A 15,860-nucleotide genomic window follows, 5' to 3' on the forward strand; every position below is an offset into this window, starting at 1 on the left:
TTTCGAATATATTTTAAAATTAAATTTAAATAAAATTTTTTATTTAATAAAAATAATATGACCCGGGCCGGGCTTGCATTTAAACCCCTGTCTGGGACCTGGACCGAATCGGGCTCCCTGATAGTTTGGCCATGAACGTGTTGCCATTTTATTTTATTTAAAATTAAAAAGAAAAACGAGGTGAGCGAATCTTGGGAAAGATCCAGATAGTCTGGTTAGAGAGTCACCCGTGGCTTCCACTGTGTATTAATAGGAGCAAGCAAGCACTTAGTATGGCTGTTTAACTGCTAACCTGCGCTTCCTCCCACTTAACCTATGCCACGCCTCCCTCCCTCTGGCATTAGGTTCCATAGATGAACCAAGCATTGCAACTTGGTTTTAGAACTTTCATCAATCTTTCAAGGTTTTCTTTTCTGTTTCTTTCTCAAATTAATTTTTCCTTTGTTTTGTTTTTTTTCTTACTGAAATTTAAACTGACTGAATAAGGTGTAGCTTTGCGGCGGGCCCGAGGAATTTTGGAATCGGAAGGTTGGCTCCTTTAAGAGGCAAAGGAATGGGATCCAAGAGAAGAAGCTTTTCGAATTCATCCTCCGTTGCTGACCAAAACATCGATAAGAAGCTCAAAGGAGTGATAGACAACGACAACCCCATTTCTGATAAGCCTTTTCTCAAGGTTTCTTCTTTTAAATTTTTATAAATATGTTTTTCTTAGTTTTCTATTTGGGTTTTAATGAAAGTGGTGAGAAAAGCAAACTAGTAAGCATAATAAAGATAAACAAGTGAAAAGAATTAATGGGTACAACTTCTAATGCTTAATAAGATGTCATATTTTGAGTTATAAGTTATTAATTTTATGCTTTTTATGTTGATCGGAATTCGGAAGCTATATGTAAATGTGGTTAAATTGCAGGATATCATGGATGATCCAAGCAAAATCGAGGCAATGACAGTTCAACAACTCAGAACTGCATTGAGGTAAAATAACAAGTTTCAAGGGGGTAACATGTAAAAACATATAATTCCTCTGTTTAATGTTCTTGCTTTCTGCATTATGGATTGATTTCAGTGTTTATGTGTGTCACATTTAGAAAAAAGCTTTGTGCTTTGAGTGCTACATTTTTATTTTGATTGGAAAGAAGATTTTCTAAAAATGGAGCTATGTGGTGAAATAATTCATATAAACAACTCGAACTAGTTGCATTTGGTTTTCAACTCAATGTTCATTCAGTTCAAAACTCTTTTCTTCAACTTGCAAAGTATGTAATCATGACTCTTTGGTTTGAAACCTTTTGATGGGATTTTATTGAACCATGAAAGGGGTAACTTTATTGGCATTTCAGTTTATTTTAACTGTTTTTAATTGACAGGACTGCTGGTATCCCTATCAAAGGTCTTAAACGTGACCTTGTATCTGCTTTGCAGAGTTATTTGGCCAAGGAAATAGATGGTATGTAATTTTCTGTGGAAATTAAAATTTAATATTTATTTTGATATACTGCAAACCTTCATATGAAAGCTGCCAAGATTGAGCATAATGACATTAAGTTTTTTTATTAGTTAAAATAATTAGTTGCACTTCCAAGCTTCCTTTTCTCATCCCAGAAATTCCTTGCATGTGCAGGTGAAAGTTCCCTTTTAACAGATAAACAAGATCCCTTCAATTCTGATGATAGCATATCTTTGAGGGTGGAGGAAAGAGCCATAGAGGACCAAGTCCAAGATGTTAATACCACTCCTGAGGTTTGTAGGGTTCAACGGAGCACAAGGACTGTAAAACAATTGCAAATTAAAGGTGAAACTGTTGAAGTTGATGCTAAAATTGTCAGCATAGAGCAGAAGCTATCCGTCAAAACTGATCGTGCTGCAGGTACTGCTGAAAATATAGACATCTATAGCAATTGTATTCTATGCTGTTGTTCTAATTTATGGAACTATTCCATCTTTCTCTCACATATTTGCTTTAGGTTGTTCAATTAATTTGACTGCAAGGATGGACTATTGTGTTTGATTTGATCCTTGATGTGGCTAGGTAGGAAGCCTTCTCAGACAAAGAGGAAAGTATCTTCAGATCTTTATAGCAACAATGTTAGGGCTGAAAATAGAGTTACTCCTCCTGTGAATCAAAATGAACCATGGACTATTATTGCCCATAAGAAGCCTCAGAAAGGGTGGATAGCATATAATCCTAGAACCATGAGACGTCCACCTTCTATGGGGAATACAAAGGTTGTCAAGGTTCTGTCTTGGAATGTCAATGGGCTTAGAGCATTGCTGAAAGTAGAGGGATTCCCTGCCCTGGAGCTTGCCAAAAGGGAAAACTTTGATGTACTGTGTTTGCAAGAGACTAAACTGCAGGCAAGTATATGAATTTATTATTTTGTAGCTAAAAAAATTTCAATATAGTATAAGTAGCTTTTTTAGAAAGTCTTATTGTTGCATACAACTTTTTCTGCTTTAGCTTACCATGATCTCTGCATTAATTGGTAACTAGATATTTTACTATAGTTCTTGATTCACCTTTTACATCTTTAATTGCTATGTTCAAACATAGTTATAGCAATTAGCAGCAAACTTATAAAGCAGCTGCTAAGACATTATTCCTCTTGATGATGTTTTTCATTGCTAAATGTTGATATTCAGTTATGTTAAATATTGTATTCTTTCCTTTAGCTTTGGGCATTTTGTTGACATTTGATTCTATTTGGTACGTAGGGTTCATTTTCATAAACATTTTAGTCAAGTTGAATGTGACTTCTAATTTTAATTTGTTAAAAAGGGTCAGAAATGAGTAGCCTTCTAAATTAAATAGTTAAGCGTTTTTTTTTTTTTAATGACCCAATCTGTCCAGGTAATTCTCGCTTTCTTCTTTTAGGGTTCTAATGATGAGAAGTTGAGAAATTTAGATTAATTTAGTCATGGATGCACTAGCTTCCAAGAAAATTGAGAGAACATTTTATTTCTTTCTGAGAAAAAATTCAGGACATGTTAGGAGATCCCAATTTGTTGATAATATAAATAGCCATTAACATCTTTTTGCTTTGTTTTTGTTTGTTTGAAACTGCACTTGTTTGAATGTCAATTTGTGTGTCCCTGTGTGTGCGTATATTTTCTTTACATGTGTGTGCCTCTGTGCGCATGTATTTGTTTGTGTGTACATAGATATGTGAGCATTTAGACATGTTAAATTTCTTGACATATTGAATGCATGTATTAATCTTGGAGCAGGAGAAAGATGTCGAGTCAGTTAAACAGTCTCTTATAGAAGGATACGAGAATAGCTTCTGGACATGCAGCCATTCAAAACTTGGTTATTCTGGTACAGCAATAATATCTCGGGTATGCCTATTCTTTTGACGATTGGAAAGAGGCTTATCTTATGTGTGGTATGGAGAATATTTTGCACCTTTACTGTGGAAAATATGCCACCTGTCTGTCTCCCTTTCTTGTTTATACATTAGGATTAAGTGGTACTATATCAAACAAGTATTCAGTGTTTGTGGCAGTTCTTAAAGTAGCTTCAGCAGTATCTTAAATCTGTTAACTCAACTCTGTTATTTGCTGTCTTCTTAATTTTGCAATATACGCTTTAATTTTGGAAATGATTGTCTCTCACATTGAAAATTTGAAATAATGTTGATGGAATAGGCAGATTAGAACTTAAAAGATCACAATATCAAGTTTCTTGTTTCTAGCTACCCTTTAGATTCTAATGATGAAATGGGACTTGACCTGATACAGGAAACTTTGCAAAGGTGAAGAGTAATCATACTTGATTGTATCCATTTAGCAAACTTTAATCAATGGGATTCATTTCAATCTTATGATTGTACTGGTTAACTGGGATTTGGTATCAGTTTTCTTGATTCCATGTCTACTGTACATTTGTTAAGAGCTTGACCTTTTGAAATTCAAATATCAAGTACTTTTGATGTTTTGATTGCTTTGTTTTTTTATTAGTTTGATGTTAAAAAGTAGCAGTTGTCTGACAGATAAAACCACTTTCGGTCAGATATGGCCTAGGCATATCAGACCATGATAGTGAAGGACGGGTTGTGACAGCAGAGTTCGATACTTTTTATTTGTTAAGCGTCTATGTTCCTAATTCTGGGGATGGCTTGAAAAGGCTGGTAATGGGCTTAAACACCTTTTGTATGTTACTTGCCAATATTCATGAAGTTTTTCATCTTTGTCATGTGAATTTTTCAACTTTTTGATTGATGGATTTTATTTTAATCCAGACATATAGGATCACAGAATGGGATCCATCTCTTAGCAATTACATAAAGGTAAGCGTGCTTGCTTTCGCTGTTTCATTTGTGCTCTATACCGCAGAGTCTAACCACCCTCTATATCTTGCTTTCTCCTTTACACCCTTTTGACTCGATATTCACTTTAGGCATATATTGTCCTGTGAACTCATGGGATTCATTAGATATGCATCTTTGGATTAAGGAAATTGAGCAACTGAGCATTCGGCTTAGTGGTATGTGCATGCATGTATCCCCATGCTCAATGAGCTGGGTTCATATCTCCTTTCCCCCAAATTGAAAAAAAAAAGATTTAGCAAAATTGATTTCTGCTTTGACTGTCAATTGGTCATCAATGATATAGCAACACATTGGTTATTTTTGACATACTACTTGTTCATTTGGATTAGTATGAAACAAATTGTTGTATTTTTCCAATTTTGAATCTTGTTAGTCAATTATATTTTGTTCCTTTGGTATCATACCCAAGTTTTTCAGCTGTTATCCCCTCACCCTTTCCAAGCTTTATCTCTAGCTAAATGGTAATTATTTTAGCAGTATCCAGTATGCATATGCAGGGAAGGGTGATGGAATTGAAGCATTAGTGGGGCTTCTTTTTTAATATCTCTAGGTATTTTAGGTTTTTATATTATTAATTTGTTTTGCATTTTTACAGTAGTCCTTAAGTACCTATTTTAATTTCAAATTAAAGTAGCATATGCTGATGCTGAATTGTATATTACTGAGACTTTTAATTCTCTTTCACTATTCCTCTTCTCTTTCTTTTTCCTTCTCCCTCTATTCTCTGTTTTCCTTCTCTGTCTAATTTCTCCCTCTTCCTTATCCTTTGCTCCCCTATTTCCCTGTGATTTCTCTCAAATCTCCATTTTCTCTATTTCCCCTATCTTTCTCCCTGCCTATTCTATTCCTCTTTCTGTTCTATATCACATAGATTTTATGGAATAGGACAGCTCCAGATTACAGTATTTTAGGTATTGTAATGCTTTTAAGGGAGCTTCTGTACATTCTTTCTTAATAGAACCAAGACCAACATTGTTCTTGCAAAAACATATTTAAAATTTACCTTTCCCTGTCTGGAGAGTTAATGCTTCAGTTGCTTGCCTTGTATAATTCAGGAACTGGAAAAGTCAAAGCCAGTCATTTTGACAGGGGATCTGAATTGTGCTCATGAAGAGATAGACATTCATGACCCTGCTGTAAGTCATTCAAGATTTTGATGTTTTTCATAGTACTCATGATTTTATTTGACTAGCCTAACCAATATAAGCAAATATATTCAAGCAAAGAATTATTATTAAGTGTTCCATATAGCAGTATTTGATTAACAAACATTACAAGTTCCTTCTGCATTAGCACTATGGAGCCATTGATGATTAATAAAGTTGATATGTTACCTCCTTATCCATGGATAATGAACTTTGTCTAAGAATTATGACATTACTTATCTTTTCCTTGATTTTACATTTCATTCAGTGTTCTCATATGCAAACCCATGTGGAAATATCAAGGGTGACAAAAGCCATCTCTTACCCATAAAATAATAAGGATTTCATTTCTGAGCAAGAAATTCTAAGAGTTTAACAATGCAATATGATAGAACTCTGTTTCAGTCCATAAATTTCTTGATAATGATTTCTATGATGATCGGCAGAGTATAAGAATGTTCCTTAGTTGTATTCTGCTCAATGCATCAGGATTCAGGAGTTTGTGAAATACACAATATGCTGCCTCATCTATAACTGCATTATGATACTTGCCAGTTGCCTGTTGTCTGTTGCAAATTCGAGCTGCAACTCTGTTTTCATTGAAATGCTGTAATACTAGTTTCAAATTTTAAAACGTAGGGAAACAAAAGAAGTGCTGGATTTACAATTGAAGAAAGGCAATCTTTTGGCACAAACTTCTTATCCAAAGGGTTCGTGGACACCTTTAGAAAGCAGCATCCAGGTGTTGTTGGCTATACTTACTGGGGTTATAGGCATGGTGCGCGCAAAACAAACAAAGGTGTGACATCCTACATTCTAAACTTACCCTCTTATTGTTTTTATCCTTCTTCATTTGTAAGATAAATTTTGTGCCAAATTTTGTATTCTAAAGTGTGAGATCAATTCAAGTTTCCATTACTGGAAGATACTTCCTGAAACTCAAAATGATTAATGAGTATTTATATATCTATTTTGTATGCTTGAATGTTTGAATGTTGTTTTGAAGTTGTATCTAGATATTAGAAAGATTTTTTTGGGGGCTTAATGTAACTGTCACTGGTGATTAGCCTCCATCATAAATAAATATTTGCTATATTTGTTTTGGTCTTGCCCTCATATTTAGTTAAAATTTTGTTTTTGGAAAAAGGTTGGAGGCTTGACTACTTCCTAGTCTCAGAAGCTATAGCTGATGATGTTCATGATTCATACATTCTCCCTGATGTTATGGGTAGTGATCACTGCCCTATTGGCCTTACACTGAAGGTCTAGTCTGCCCCACCAACACTGGTCAATTGGCTGTATGCTGATGGGATAAGTGCAACATTATTCTCAACCAAAACCCAACTTGAAAGAAGCTTGAGATTGGTGCTAGTTAAAAAAATGGAATGTCATTGATACAATAGCTGGCTGCTGCACTCCTGACTCTGCAGAAATTGATTATATCTTATGCTGTTAGTATTGTTTTGTTTTTTGTGGAAAGGAGATCTGCACAGAGGTTGGAGTGCAGAAAATCGGAAGAGGGTGGAAAGTGGAAAGCCAAAAGCCATTGGAACTTGATAAGATTTTGTTAAAATGTATGGGTTTGCAGAGTTGGTACAATCTTGTTTTTCGCTGTCCACTTTCATTTATATGAACATCTTTGTATGTAGTAATATGTATGCTAATGGAAATTATATTTCCCTGCCTCTGCCCTGAAAGTCTTGTTGCAATTGTTGTCGCTGTCAGTGATTGTCTCCTTGATTTGTTGTTGATGAATTTGCATGTCATTGAAGGGTATAATCAATTACACTTCAGTTGCACTCAAATTTGGCAATTTCTCATCATTCCTTGTTAAGGCATATGCTTTTAGGAGAATATGGAATTTTTTCAATCTAATGACTATGCTACAACGACCTTCCCTTTTCTTTTTGACATTTTCATTGAATCGAAACACCTTTTATGCTTTGATTTACTCATCCTTTTGTACCACGTGTAATCTAAAATAGATCAAGACTTCACAAGCTATACCTGACTTTTTAGATTTTGACACGGTTCGAGAGATTTAAATAAATAAATAAATATTTATTTATCTTTATTTTAAAATTTTAATAACTAATATAAAAATATTTTAACAATAAAATAGAATATGACATAACTCAATTTGTATAGATATTTTTATTTTTCATTGAATTAAAAAAAAAATCATCTAATTCATATTAATTGAGAAAAAAAAATCAAAAAGACAAATCTTAAAACAATTCAAACTAAAAAAAACTCAAATTCAAAACAAACTTGTTTAAAGAGTCTTAAGTACAGGCCTGCAGCAACCAAATTCGGAATCATTTCAATGTCAAACTAGTAAAACTCTAATTTTTAATCTAAAAAGAGTAACTAATCTAAAATTGATCAAACCCAAAACAGACCAAACCAAAAATTGCTAAACCCAAAATTTTAAATTGAAAATAATTGAAATCCGAAACAATTTGGACCCAAATCTCTTAAATAACCCAAGCACAAAGACATACCAATCTATACTTACCCAAGCACCATCTCAGTCCTTTACTCCAATATAGCTTACGTGGAAAATGCGTGACACCTTGGCCTGCAGTACACTATCGTGGCAAGATCTCGTTGGTTCAGTGACGCCAAAAGTGAAATTAACTGATTCATTCAAGACGACCGAGTCCAACTTTCCATGTAACATAGAAGTAGAGTAGATTCAGTGAAAATTCAAAGAGAACAATTTTGAGAGAAATTAAAAAAAAAAAAAAATTGCAGAGAAACAGAGCGGCGGCCATGGCAGCTCGCAAGAGAACTTCAGCAACCACAGCAGCAGGAACAGACACAAAGCCAAGTCCTCCTCAAACCCAAGAAACAAACACCCAAATCGACCCACCAATCTCTCCGCCAAAGAAAGGCATAATCCTTAAGTTCTGTATTTTCTTTTCAATTCCATACTTTTACCTTCTTTACCAACACTATAAGATTGAGGAAGACCTCAAGAGATCCATCCTTGTCAATGCTGCCCTTAGCGTTGCCGGCTTCTTCGTTACTCTGAGAATGATTCCTGTTGCGTCTAGATATGTTCTGAAACGTGGTTTATTTGGATTTGATATCAACAAGAAGGGAACCCATGAAGGCACTGTTAAAGTGTAAGTTTAAACCCTTTTGTTTTTTCTTATAAGAAAAAAATTTTGGTTTTTGATTGCTTTCGAAATACGATAAACAGGGTATGTTTTAATTTGCAATTTTGATTTGACTAACTAAATTGAGTTTGGATTTTTATTCAAATTCATAAAATGGGTATCTAGCAAAATCTTTTTTTTTTTTTAATTTTACATTGTTTAATAAATGTCTCTACTTTATTATTTTACTTTCAATTCAATGAAGTCATGAATTGTCTATAAGTTAGATCTAGAACCTTTTTAAATACTATTTTAATACTATCTATTTCTTTTTTTTTTAATTTATGTTGGTAATTCCTGTAGAGTAGATGCTGATACTATTTGCCATCATGCTTTCAAATTCATATGCTTAAGTTTGAATTTTGTCCATTCATGACATTTATAAAATGAAACAATAGCACTCTACTTAGTGAAGGCAGCTTTGGATTTTGCAGGCCTGAGTCATTGGGAATTGTTGTAGGCATTGTTTTCTTGGTCTTGGCTATCTTGTTCCAGTATTTTAACTTCACAGCAGATTCAAATGTAAGTTTGATGTGTCCAAGAAGTTTCTATCATTTTTTTTTTATTGCTTATTCCTTTCTTTTTGAATTTGACATTGTGTAGTTGTATGTTACGGTATAGTATTTATGAAAATATTCAAACACTAGGGATGGTTGATACCATTTTTGAGGAAGTGAGTGTATGGTTTAACATATAATTATTGGTGCATTTTAGGTATTAATGTTGGAACTTGTATGAAAGTGAAATTAGTGGGATTGTAAAGGGCAAGGTGGTGAGAGAAGGAAAAACAAGCAAAAAACAGGAAATTGGGAATTTTTATTGGAATGCATAATGAGGGCAAAATGGTTATAGCAACCATAAAAATGGAGTAAAAAAAAAAATTCAAGCTTTATTCCCTTTCACCAACTGAAATAGTAGTACTCTTTGTTCGCATTCTTACTCTTATTTCCGTTTGTATTCCTGCCATATTGCTTTGGTTAAACCAAACATAACATTAGCAAAAGCATACAATAGAATATCTAGAGAATGCTTCTGGTAGGTGTTGAAGAAAAAAGGAGTACCATATAGATTTATCAATGCTAGATGTGATTCAAGTAGAAAGAACAAAAGGAGTTAGACGTAAACCATATGACATAGTTGAATTCATTCTAGAAAAAGATATAGCTTCTTTAAATCTTTCATCAATTGTTAAAGCCCTTAATTGAGTGGAATGGAGGAAATTTCATGTAGATGACCTCAACTAGTTTGGGGTTAAGGCTTAGTTAAGTTGAGTATAGTATTGGGAACATTGAACTTGGAGATGACTCCACTTTCCTGCATTGACTTCTAAGAAACTTTTTATGACATTTTCTACTGCTATTGTTTATTCAGTGGCTTGTTGAGTACAATGCAGCCTTAGCATCTATCTGCTTCATGATTTTACTTGGATTCGTAGATGATGTCCTGGATGTCCCTTGGAGAGTGTGAGTATATGTTTACCCTATGAAAGCTTATTAATTATTTGGAAGGATGTCTATGGCTTCTGAACTAATGTTTAACCAGATCATATTTTCTTTTTATGAAGAGCAGGAAACTAATACTGCCGTCAATTGCTGCTCTTCCATTGTTGATGGCCTATGCTGGGAACACAACTATCATCATTCCCAAGCCTCTTGTTTCATATGTTGGGCAAGAGGTGTTGGATCTAGGTATGGAACAGTACTGAGAATTAATTTGGCAGTGAGAATAAGAACCTTTTGTGATATTATGATGGTGTTTGTTCTGATTTTCTCATTTTCTTGAGATAGGATGCTTTCTTTCTTTTAGTAGTCTAACTCTAGTGAAAGCCTATAGCCTTAAAATTCTGGCTATTGGGCATGTTGGGTCATCCTTGGTTCAGGTCATTTAGGGTTTTGACTTTTTTGGGTTATTTCGAATTGAGGTTCAAGTCATTGAACTTTGGTGTTAATCAGGCTGGTCGAGTTGGGTTCTGACCGAATAGAGTGGTCTTTGGGTTAGGGTCAGCTTCAAACAACATTTTACTCTATAAGTAGCAAGTAAAGTAGGTTTTGCTTGAGGTAATATTCAGGTGCAGGTTTTCGGTTTTTATCATTGACCTTTTCAATAAATATGGTTGGCTTGGGTTTCACATCTGATGGGTAGTTTTTTGGGATTGAATCAGCTTTTGTCACCTCTACTCAAAGTAAATGCATACATATATTTTGCATTAACCTTTTCAATAAATTTGGTTGGTTTGGGTTTCACATCTGACGGGTAGTTTTTTGGGGTTGAATCAGCTTTTGTCACCTCTACTCAAAGTAAATGCATACATATAGGGCTTTTACCATATGAAAATAACACGGGAGAATTATTGTTTAAAACAAAGTTTGGTAAACTTGTGAAAGTGAACTGCAAATGGGGGTATGATGAAGTTTAAAGTTGTCTCTTTAGTGGAGATATAGTATGAATTAGCCATTAGAAAGTACTCACAGTGTAATGAAAACATGGCATCAAAATGTTGTATCAAGTATGAAACCTGTCATTCAGTTAACACTAAACATACTTGTGTTACGTGCTACATGTCCTGAGCTTTAGCAATTGACTGCCCATATAATTGCAATAATCAAAATGATTATCCTCCAGAGGTGGAAATATTTGCCCCTTTGGTTGATGAACATAATTGAACTCAGCAAGCAGCATTTCTTTTTTCATCTGAGTCAAATATTTTACTTGGTCACTTGGTAGAACCCAGCCTTTATAGATTAAAGAGGACACTGCCAATATTTTTCAGGTCTTCCTTGATGCACTCTTTAGCACTTATTTTTTACAGCATAAAAGTAAAGCTGGACAACCATCGAGTTCTGAAGTACATTATTCTGTTCTCTTTAATGAAAAAAACACTAAGATATGCTAATTGAACCTTTAGCCTAGGATAATATATTATGGATGGAAGAAGCTCGGTGTCGACCTAGGGTTTAATTATGAATGTAGTCTAATTGAGTCATGCATAGCAATCAATCGGCATGGATTGTTTTCAATGATGAACTGAATCAGGAAATGGAGTCTGTTATTAGATAAAGTTTTCAGTATCATACATACGAGCATACACCCTTTTTTATCTTTATGTTCAGACAAATATGTCTTTGAAGCAAGGACATTCCAGATTTCCTACCTTATTAATGTTATATCTATATGCTGATACATGCTGAAGGATATGTAAGGATACAAAGGAATGTGTTGAGATATGTCTTGGATATAGTTGGAGATAACATATAATCTTTTATGTGGGAAAAAAACTGAGGGCCAAATATTACTATAACTTATGAAGAGTTTGGGACTTCAATTTGAGTGTAAAAGTTACCTTTTATCTTTGTCATTTATGTTTTCTCTCCCCTCTTAGTTTACCTTTTTATAATTTATCCTTTTTTTAATTGCTAAAATTTTTTTGGTCAACTTTTCAATTTTCATTAACTTTTTCAAAAGAAATATTGAAATTGTTTTTTCAAATAGATCAACAAGTGGTCTAGCTTTTTATCCTTGCAATTAACTCACAGTTAGTTTTGTCGTGGCAGGATGGGTGTACAAATTGTATATGGGACTTTTGGCAGTTTTCTGCACAAATTCCATTAACATTCACGCTGGTTTGAATGGCCTTGAAGTTGGGCAAACAGTTGTCATTGCATCGGCTGTAAGTATAAACACTAATATGATATTTAAAAGTCTGGCCTTTTTATGCACTCTAACTTTTTTTTGCAATTCACAGATTTTGATACATAATTTAATGCAAATAGGAGCATCTTCAGATCCTGAGTATAAACAAGCTCATGCTTTCTCTATTTATCTTGTACAACCCTTACTGGCCACTTCCTTGGCTTTACTTTCTTACAACTGGTAATAATCCTGCTTTTTACCATCAGCTGTTTATAAATGTTACTTCTTGGCTAATAAAGTCTTATTAATAGCTTTTTGCTTCTCTTGTTTGTAGGTATCCTTCTTCAGTTTTTGTTGGGGATACATACACATACTTTGCTGGAATGACCATGGCTGTAGTTGGGATTCTTGGACATTATAGGTGTGTGTTCCTCACACTCTGTTTTGTTTGCTAGGTTTTTGGTTACATAATGCAGTAACTGTATGCATACATACATAGATGCATATGCATATTTGTACACATGAATTTATGCATGTATACACACTTTTACCCAAATGTCACAGCATCAAACAGAGTGCCTTCTGACTAAACATTTGGGAGTTAACATGGCTTAGTTTTATAATAAAAAGGGGTAATATGGTCAAGGAAGAGATCCTGGCAAGCCAACTCAAATGCCATGTTTTAATAAATATGCACTATTGCTGCTACCAATGGCATGTTTGATTCTAGAATATATATCCTCGTTAAACCAAAATTTATGATTTGACCACTATCCTTTCTTTTTCTTGGTGAATAAACTGGGTTTTCAATGCATTTTCATGGATTAGAAGCAGGCACATCTAAGCGTCCTACTCCGATCTGCTATTTTGGTGGACATATGTGGCTTAATATCCATGTTTTTTTCTGGACAAACTAACTATTTATGCTTACCATTAGCAAGCTTTAATGTAGAGTGCTATGCTTATAAATATTAATTGAACTTCTTTCTGTTTTTCCTCTTTAAAATTTCTTGTTACAGTGAAACACTCTTGATTTTCTTTCTTCCTCAAGTGTTAAACTTTCTCTTGTCACTTCCTCAGGTTTGATCTACTCTCTCTCTCTCTCTCTCTCTCTCTCTCTCTTTAGAACTCTATTAAATAATATGCAAAACATCTAATTTGCATTTACATAATTTTTTGTAAGCTTTCTGGCTATGTCAAATGTCCCCGACATCGTCTTCCAAGGTAACTCTGTGTACCCATATCAGACTTAGCTTGCGTCAAAGTTTTTTTATGTCTTTTATTATTAATATCTTTTGTATCTTTAGGTTCAATCCTGAGACTGGACTACTTACTGGGACACGTGATGGGACACTCGTTAACTTTTACTTGAGAATATTTGGGCCGAAATCAGAAAAGTTGCTCTGTATCCACCTTCTTCTTGTTCAGGTAATTCATATTTGCCTTCATTCTTCACTTAACCAACATTTTGTTTCTATAATCTCCAAGTAACGGAACCAACATTTTGTTTCTGTAATCTCCAAGTACCAGAGTCAGGTTGTATTGAACAGCTTATAGCAGACATTTTGACTGTACCATCTTACATAGGCTAGATGCGGAAAGATATGACAGAATTCTAACCAACCAAATAAATTTGGTTTTTGGTTTCCAATCCTGACTAGGAGCTTGTTATTTTCGAGTTGCTTTCTGTTGATTGACCAATTTAAACACAAATATAGTTCATAACTTATAGTTTGTGATAATTAGTTCTAATTTCACTGTCAAATTGAATGATCTCCGAGTACCATGCATCATCCATTTGTTAACTTCTGTCTCACATTGGTGTATGTTTGCCTTTTTCAACAGGCCCTAGGATGTTGTTTCTGTTTTATGCTGAGATACTTCCTTGCTGGTTGGTACAAATAAGGTAGCAACATCAAAGAAAATGCAAAATGCTTTTGCTATACGGTTTTGTGTTGTAGAATAATTTAACACAGGAACACGAGTACATTTTTAGCTGTGACATCATTGGTATAAATGCTGACTTAGTATTACTCGCATGGAATTATGAAAAATACGGTTGTAACTATTTGGAATTTGGTCATATAAGTTTTCCCTAATTTATTATATAAGGTAAAAATATGTTTTTGAGTCTTTAACTCAGTTGAATGTTTCAAGGAAAAAAAAATGGAGGGTGTTCAAGTAAATTAAACGTGAGTTACCGTTTAAAGCTCTTTGGTCTTCGTCAGTCCTTGCAGGAATTAGACAAGTGGAAAGGAACCGACTTTGCGTCAGTATTTATATATTAATTTACTTTGGGGTTTTGATAATTTATCACTTTTGCAAGAAGAAAATTGATAACAAAAGCTTGCAACAACGGTGGTGAGTTTAGCTTCTAAGCTTTTAATGCCTAAAGGGTTTCCTTTTCGACCCACCAAATAAGGGATTCTTGTTTTCTACTTTCAACCGGCAATCCATAAAAAAAACTAGAAAAGCTGCCTGTTGATATTGTGGAAGAACGTGATACTTATGGTGAAAACAAAGAACCTCGGAAGATTTTAATAAAATGAAAATCAAACATTTTTGGTTTTTAACCAGGTTGATCAAGAAGGATAAGAGAGGTTTGAAAGGGCTGCTGGCTGTGGTTATTGGCAATTTGAAACTGACCAGGACTTCTAGAGTTCAGCCTCTTGCGTCTCACAAAGAATGTTTTCAGCAAGGAAACAAGCTTATGCCATGCTAATTATGGAATCTTGGTCATGCACGAATTTTCTTCTACAAAGTTCAAAGATTATGTTGTGGGTTAAGAATCAGACACGCTTGAAAATTTGAAGCCCAAAAGTAAAGTCATATAGATCGATGATAATGACGATGGCTGTTGCGGGCCAATTATTTGCAGTTGGATTGTGGACTTCTAAATCAGGGTTAAGGTTTGAATACCATCAGATTCGGATGAATGAAGCAGATATTCATAAGACAGCCTTCTAAACACATAAAGGGCATTATGAGTTTCTAGTTATGCCATTTGGTTTCACTAATGTACTTTCCACCTTTTAAAGCCTCATGAATTGTATTTTTAAGGCATATTTGAAAAATTTTGTTTTAGTATTTTTTGATGACATCCTCTTTTATTCTACTGATTTGAGTAGTCATGTGATATATTTGAAGAAGGTTTTTGAGATTTCAAAATCAAACAAGTTGTTTCTCAAACGCAGCAAATGTGAGTTTGGGGCTACTGAAGTGGAATGCTTAGGCCATATGATTTCTGAAAAAAGAGTAAAGATGGACAAGCAGAAAGTTTCAAAAACATCGGATTGGCCACCACCTAAGTCTCCTAAGGAATAGAGGATTCTTGGGTCTTACAGGTTATAATAGGGCTTTTGAAGTTTGAAGATGGCCATTACCATTGCCTCAATACAGTGTCATGAAATCATTACTCTCTTTTAACAAAATTAAGATCGCTAGTCGTCCAATGCCAATACTTATAGACCCAAAAACCTTTTTTTTTCTATCCAATATGGGATGAATACGCCTTACTTATTTTTTTGAACGCTTGATATGATAGTCTCCCCAACTCTGTCTCACGACGCTCTTATCACTGCTATCACCCTGCC

The 15,860-nt window shown here is 34.3% G+C and overlaps 2 protein-coding genes across 6 annotated transcripts; both read left to right on the plus strand.

Moving 5' to 3' along the window:
- The first annotated feature begins 278 nt into the window (after positions 1–278).
- On the plus strand, positions 279–7,158 carry ARP (apurinic endonuclease-redox protein). 3 transcript variants are annotated; one of them, XM_022887896.2, is made up of 12 exons: positions 279–403; positions 487–673; positions 911–975; positions 1,368–1,447; positions 1,622–1,867; positions 2,030–2,355; positions 3,226–3,336; positions 3,990–4,127; positions 4,239–4,286; positions 5,384–5,464; positions 6,113–6,272; positions 6,621–7,158. In XM_022887896.2, the coding sequence occupies exons 1-12, from the start codon at positions 354–356 to the stop codon at positions 6,740–6,742; spliced, it is 1,614 nt and encodes a 537-aa protein (XP_022743631.1). In that variant the 5' UTR covers positions 279–353; the 3' UTR covers positions 6,743–7,158. The 3 variants fall into 3 exon arrangements, with proteins under 3 accessions (XP_022743631.1, XP_022743632.1, XP_022743633.1); XM_022887897.2 differs by having other exon boundaries at positions 493–673; XM_022887898.2 differs by lacking the exon at positions 5,384–5,464 and having other exon boundaries at positions 6,621–6,884.
- An 826-nt stretch (positions 7,159–7,984) lies between these two features.
- Positions 7,985–15,326, plus strand: LOC111295666 (uncharacterized). 3 transcript variants are annotated; one of them, XM_022889262.2, is made up of 11 exons: positions 7,985–8,604; positions 9,072–9,159; positions 10,009–10,100; positions 10,207–10,325; positions 12,189–12,304; positions 12,380–12,507; positions 12,602–12,688; positions 13,287–13,347; positions 13,451–13,491; positions 13,575–13,695; positions 14,113–14,409. In XM_022889262.2, exons 1-11 carry the CDS (start codon positions 8,249–8,251, stop codon positions 14,170–14,172), a joined length of 1,269 nt encoding a protein of 422 aa, XP_022744997.1. In that variant the 5' UTR covers positions 7,985–8,248; the 3' UTR covers positions 14,173–14,409. The 3 variants fall into 3 exon arrangements, with proteins under 3 accessions (XP_022744997.1, XP_089599672.1, XP_022744998.1); XM_089743546.1 differs by lacking the exon at positions 14,113–14,409 and adding an exon at positions 13,762–14,046 and having other exon boundaries at positions 8,138–8,604; positions 13,575–13,725; XM_022889263.2 differs by lacking the exon at positions 14,113–14,409 and adding an exon at positions 14,845–15,326 and having other exon boundaries at positions 8,147–8,604.
- The last annotated feature ends 534 nt before the right edge of the window (positions 15,327–15,860 follow it).

This window comes from Durio zibethinus, chromosome 14, assembly GCF_047325235.1.
Source record: "Durio zibethinus cultivar Kanyao isolate XHJ-2024 chromosome 14, ASM4732523v1, whole genome shotgun sequence".
In the NCBI taxonomy this organism is placed as follows: domain Eukaryota; kingdom Viridiplantae; phylum Streptophyta; class Magnoliopsida; order Malvales; family Malvaceae; genus Durio; species Durio zibethinus.

Coding starts and splice junctions, on each gene's coding strand:
- ARP (XM_022887896.2), top strand. CDS start 354: ATGAACCAAGCATTGCAACTTGGTTTTAGAACTTTCATCAATCTTTCA. Junction 1,868..2,029: donor CAAAACTGATCGTGCTGCAG/GTACTGCTGAAA, acceptor TGATGTGGCTAG/GTAGGAAGCCTTCTCAGACA. Junction 6,273..6,620: donor TGCGCGCAAAACAAACAAAG/GTGTGACATCCT, acceptor TTTTGGAAAAAG/GTTGGAGGCTTGACTACTTC.
- LOC111295666 (XM_089743546.1), top strand. CDS start 8,249: ATGGCAGCTCGCAAGAGAACTTCAGCAACCACAGCAGCAGGAACAGAC. Junction 8,605..9,071: donor CATGAAGGCACTGTTAAAGT/GTAAGTTTAAAC, acceptor TGGATTTTGCAG/GCCTGAGTCATTGGGAATTG. Junction 10,326..12,188: donor GCAAGAGGTGTTGGATCTAG/GTATGGAACAGT, acceptor TTGTCGTGGCAG/GATGGGTGTACAAATTGTAT.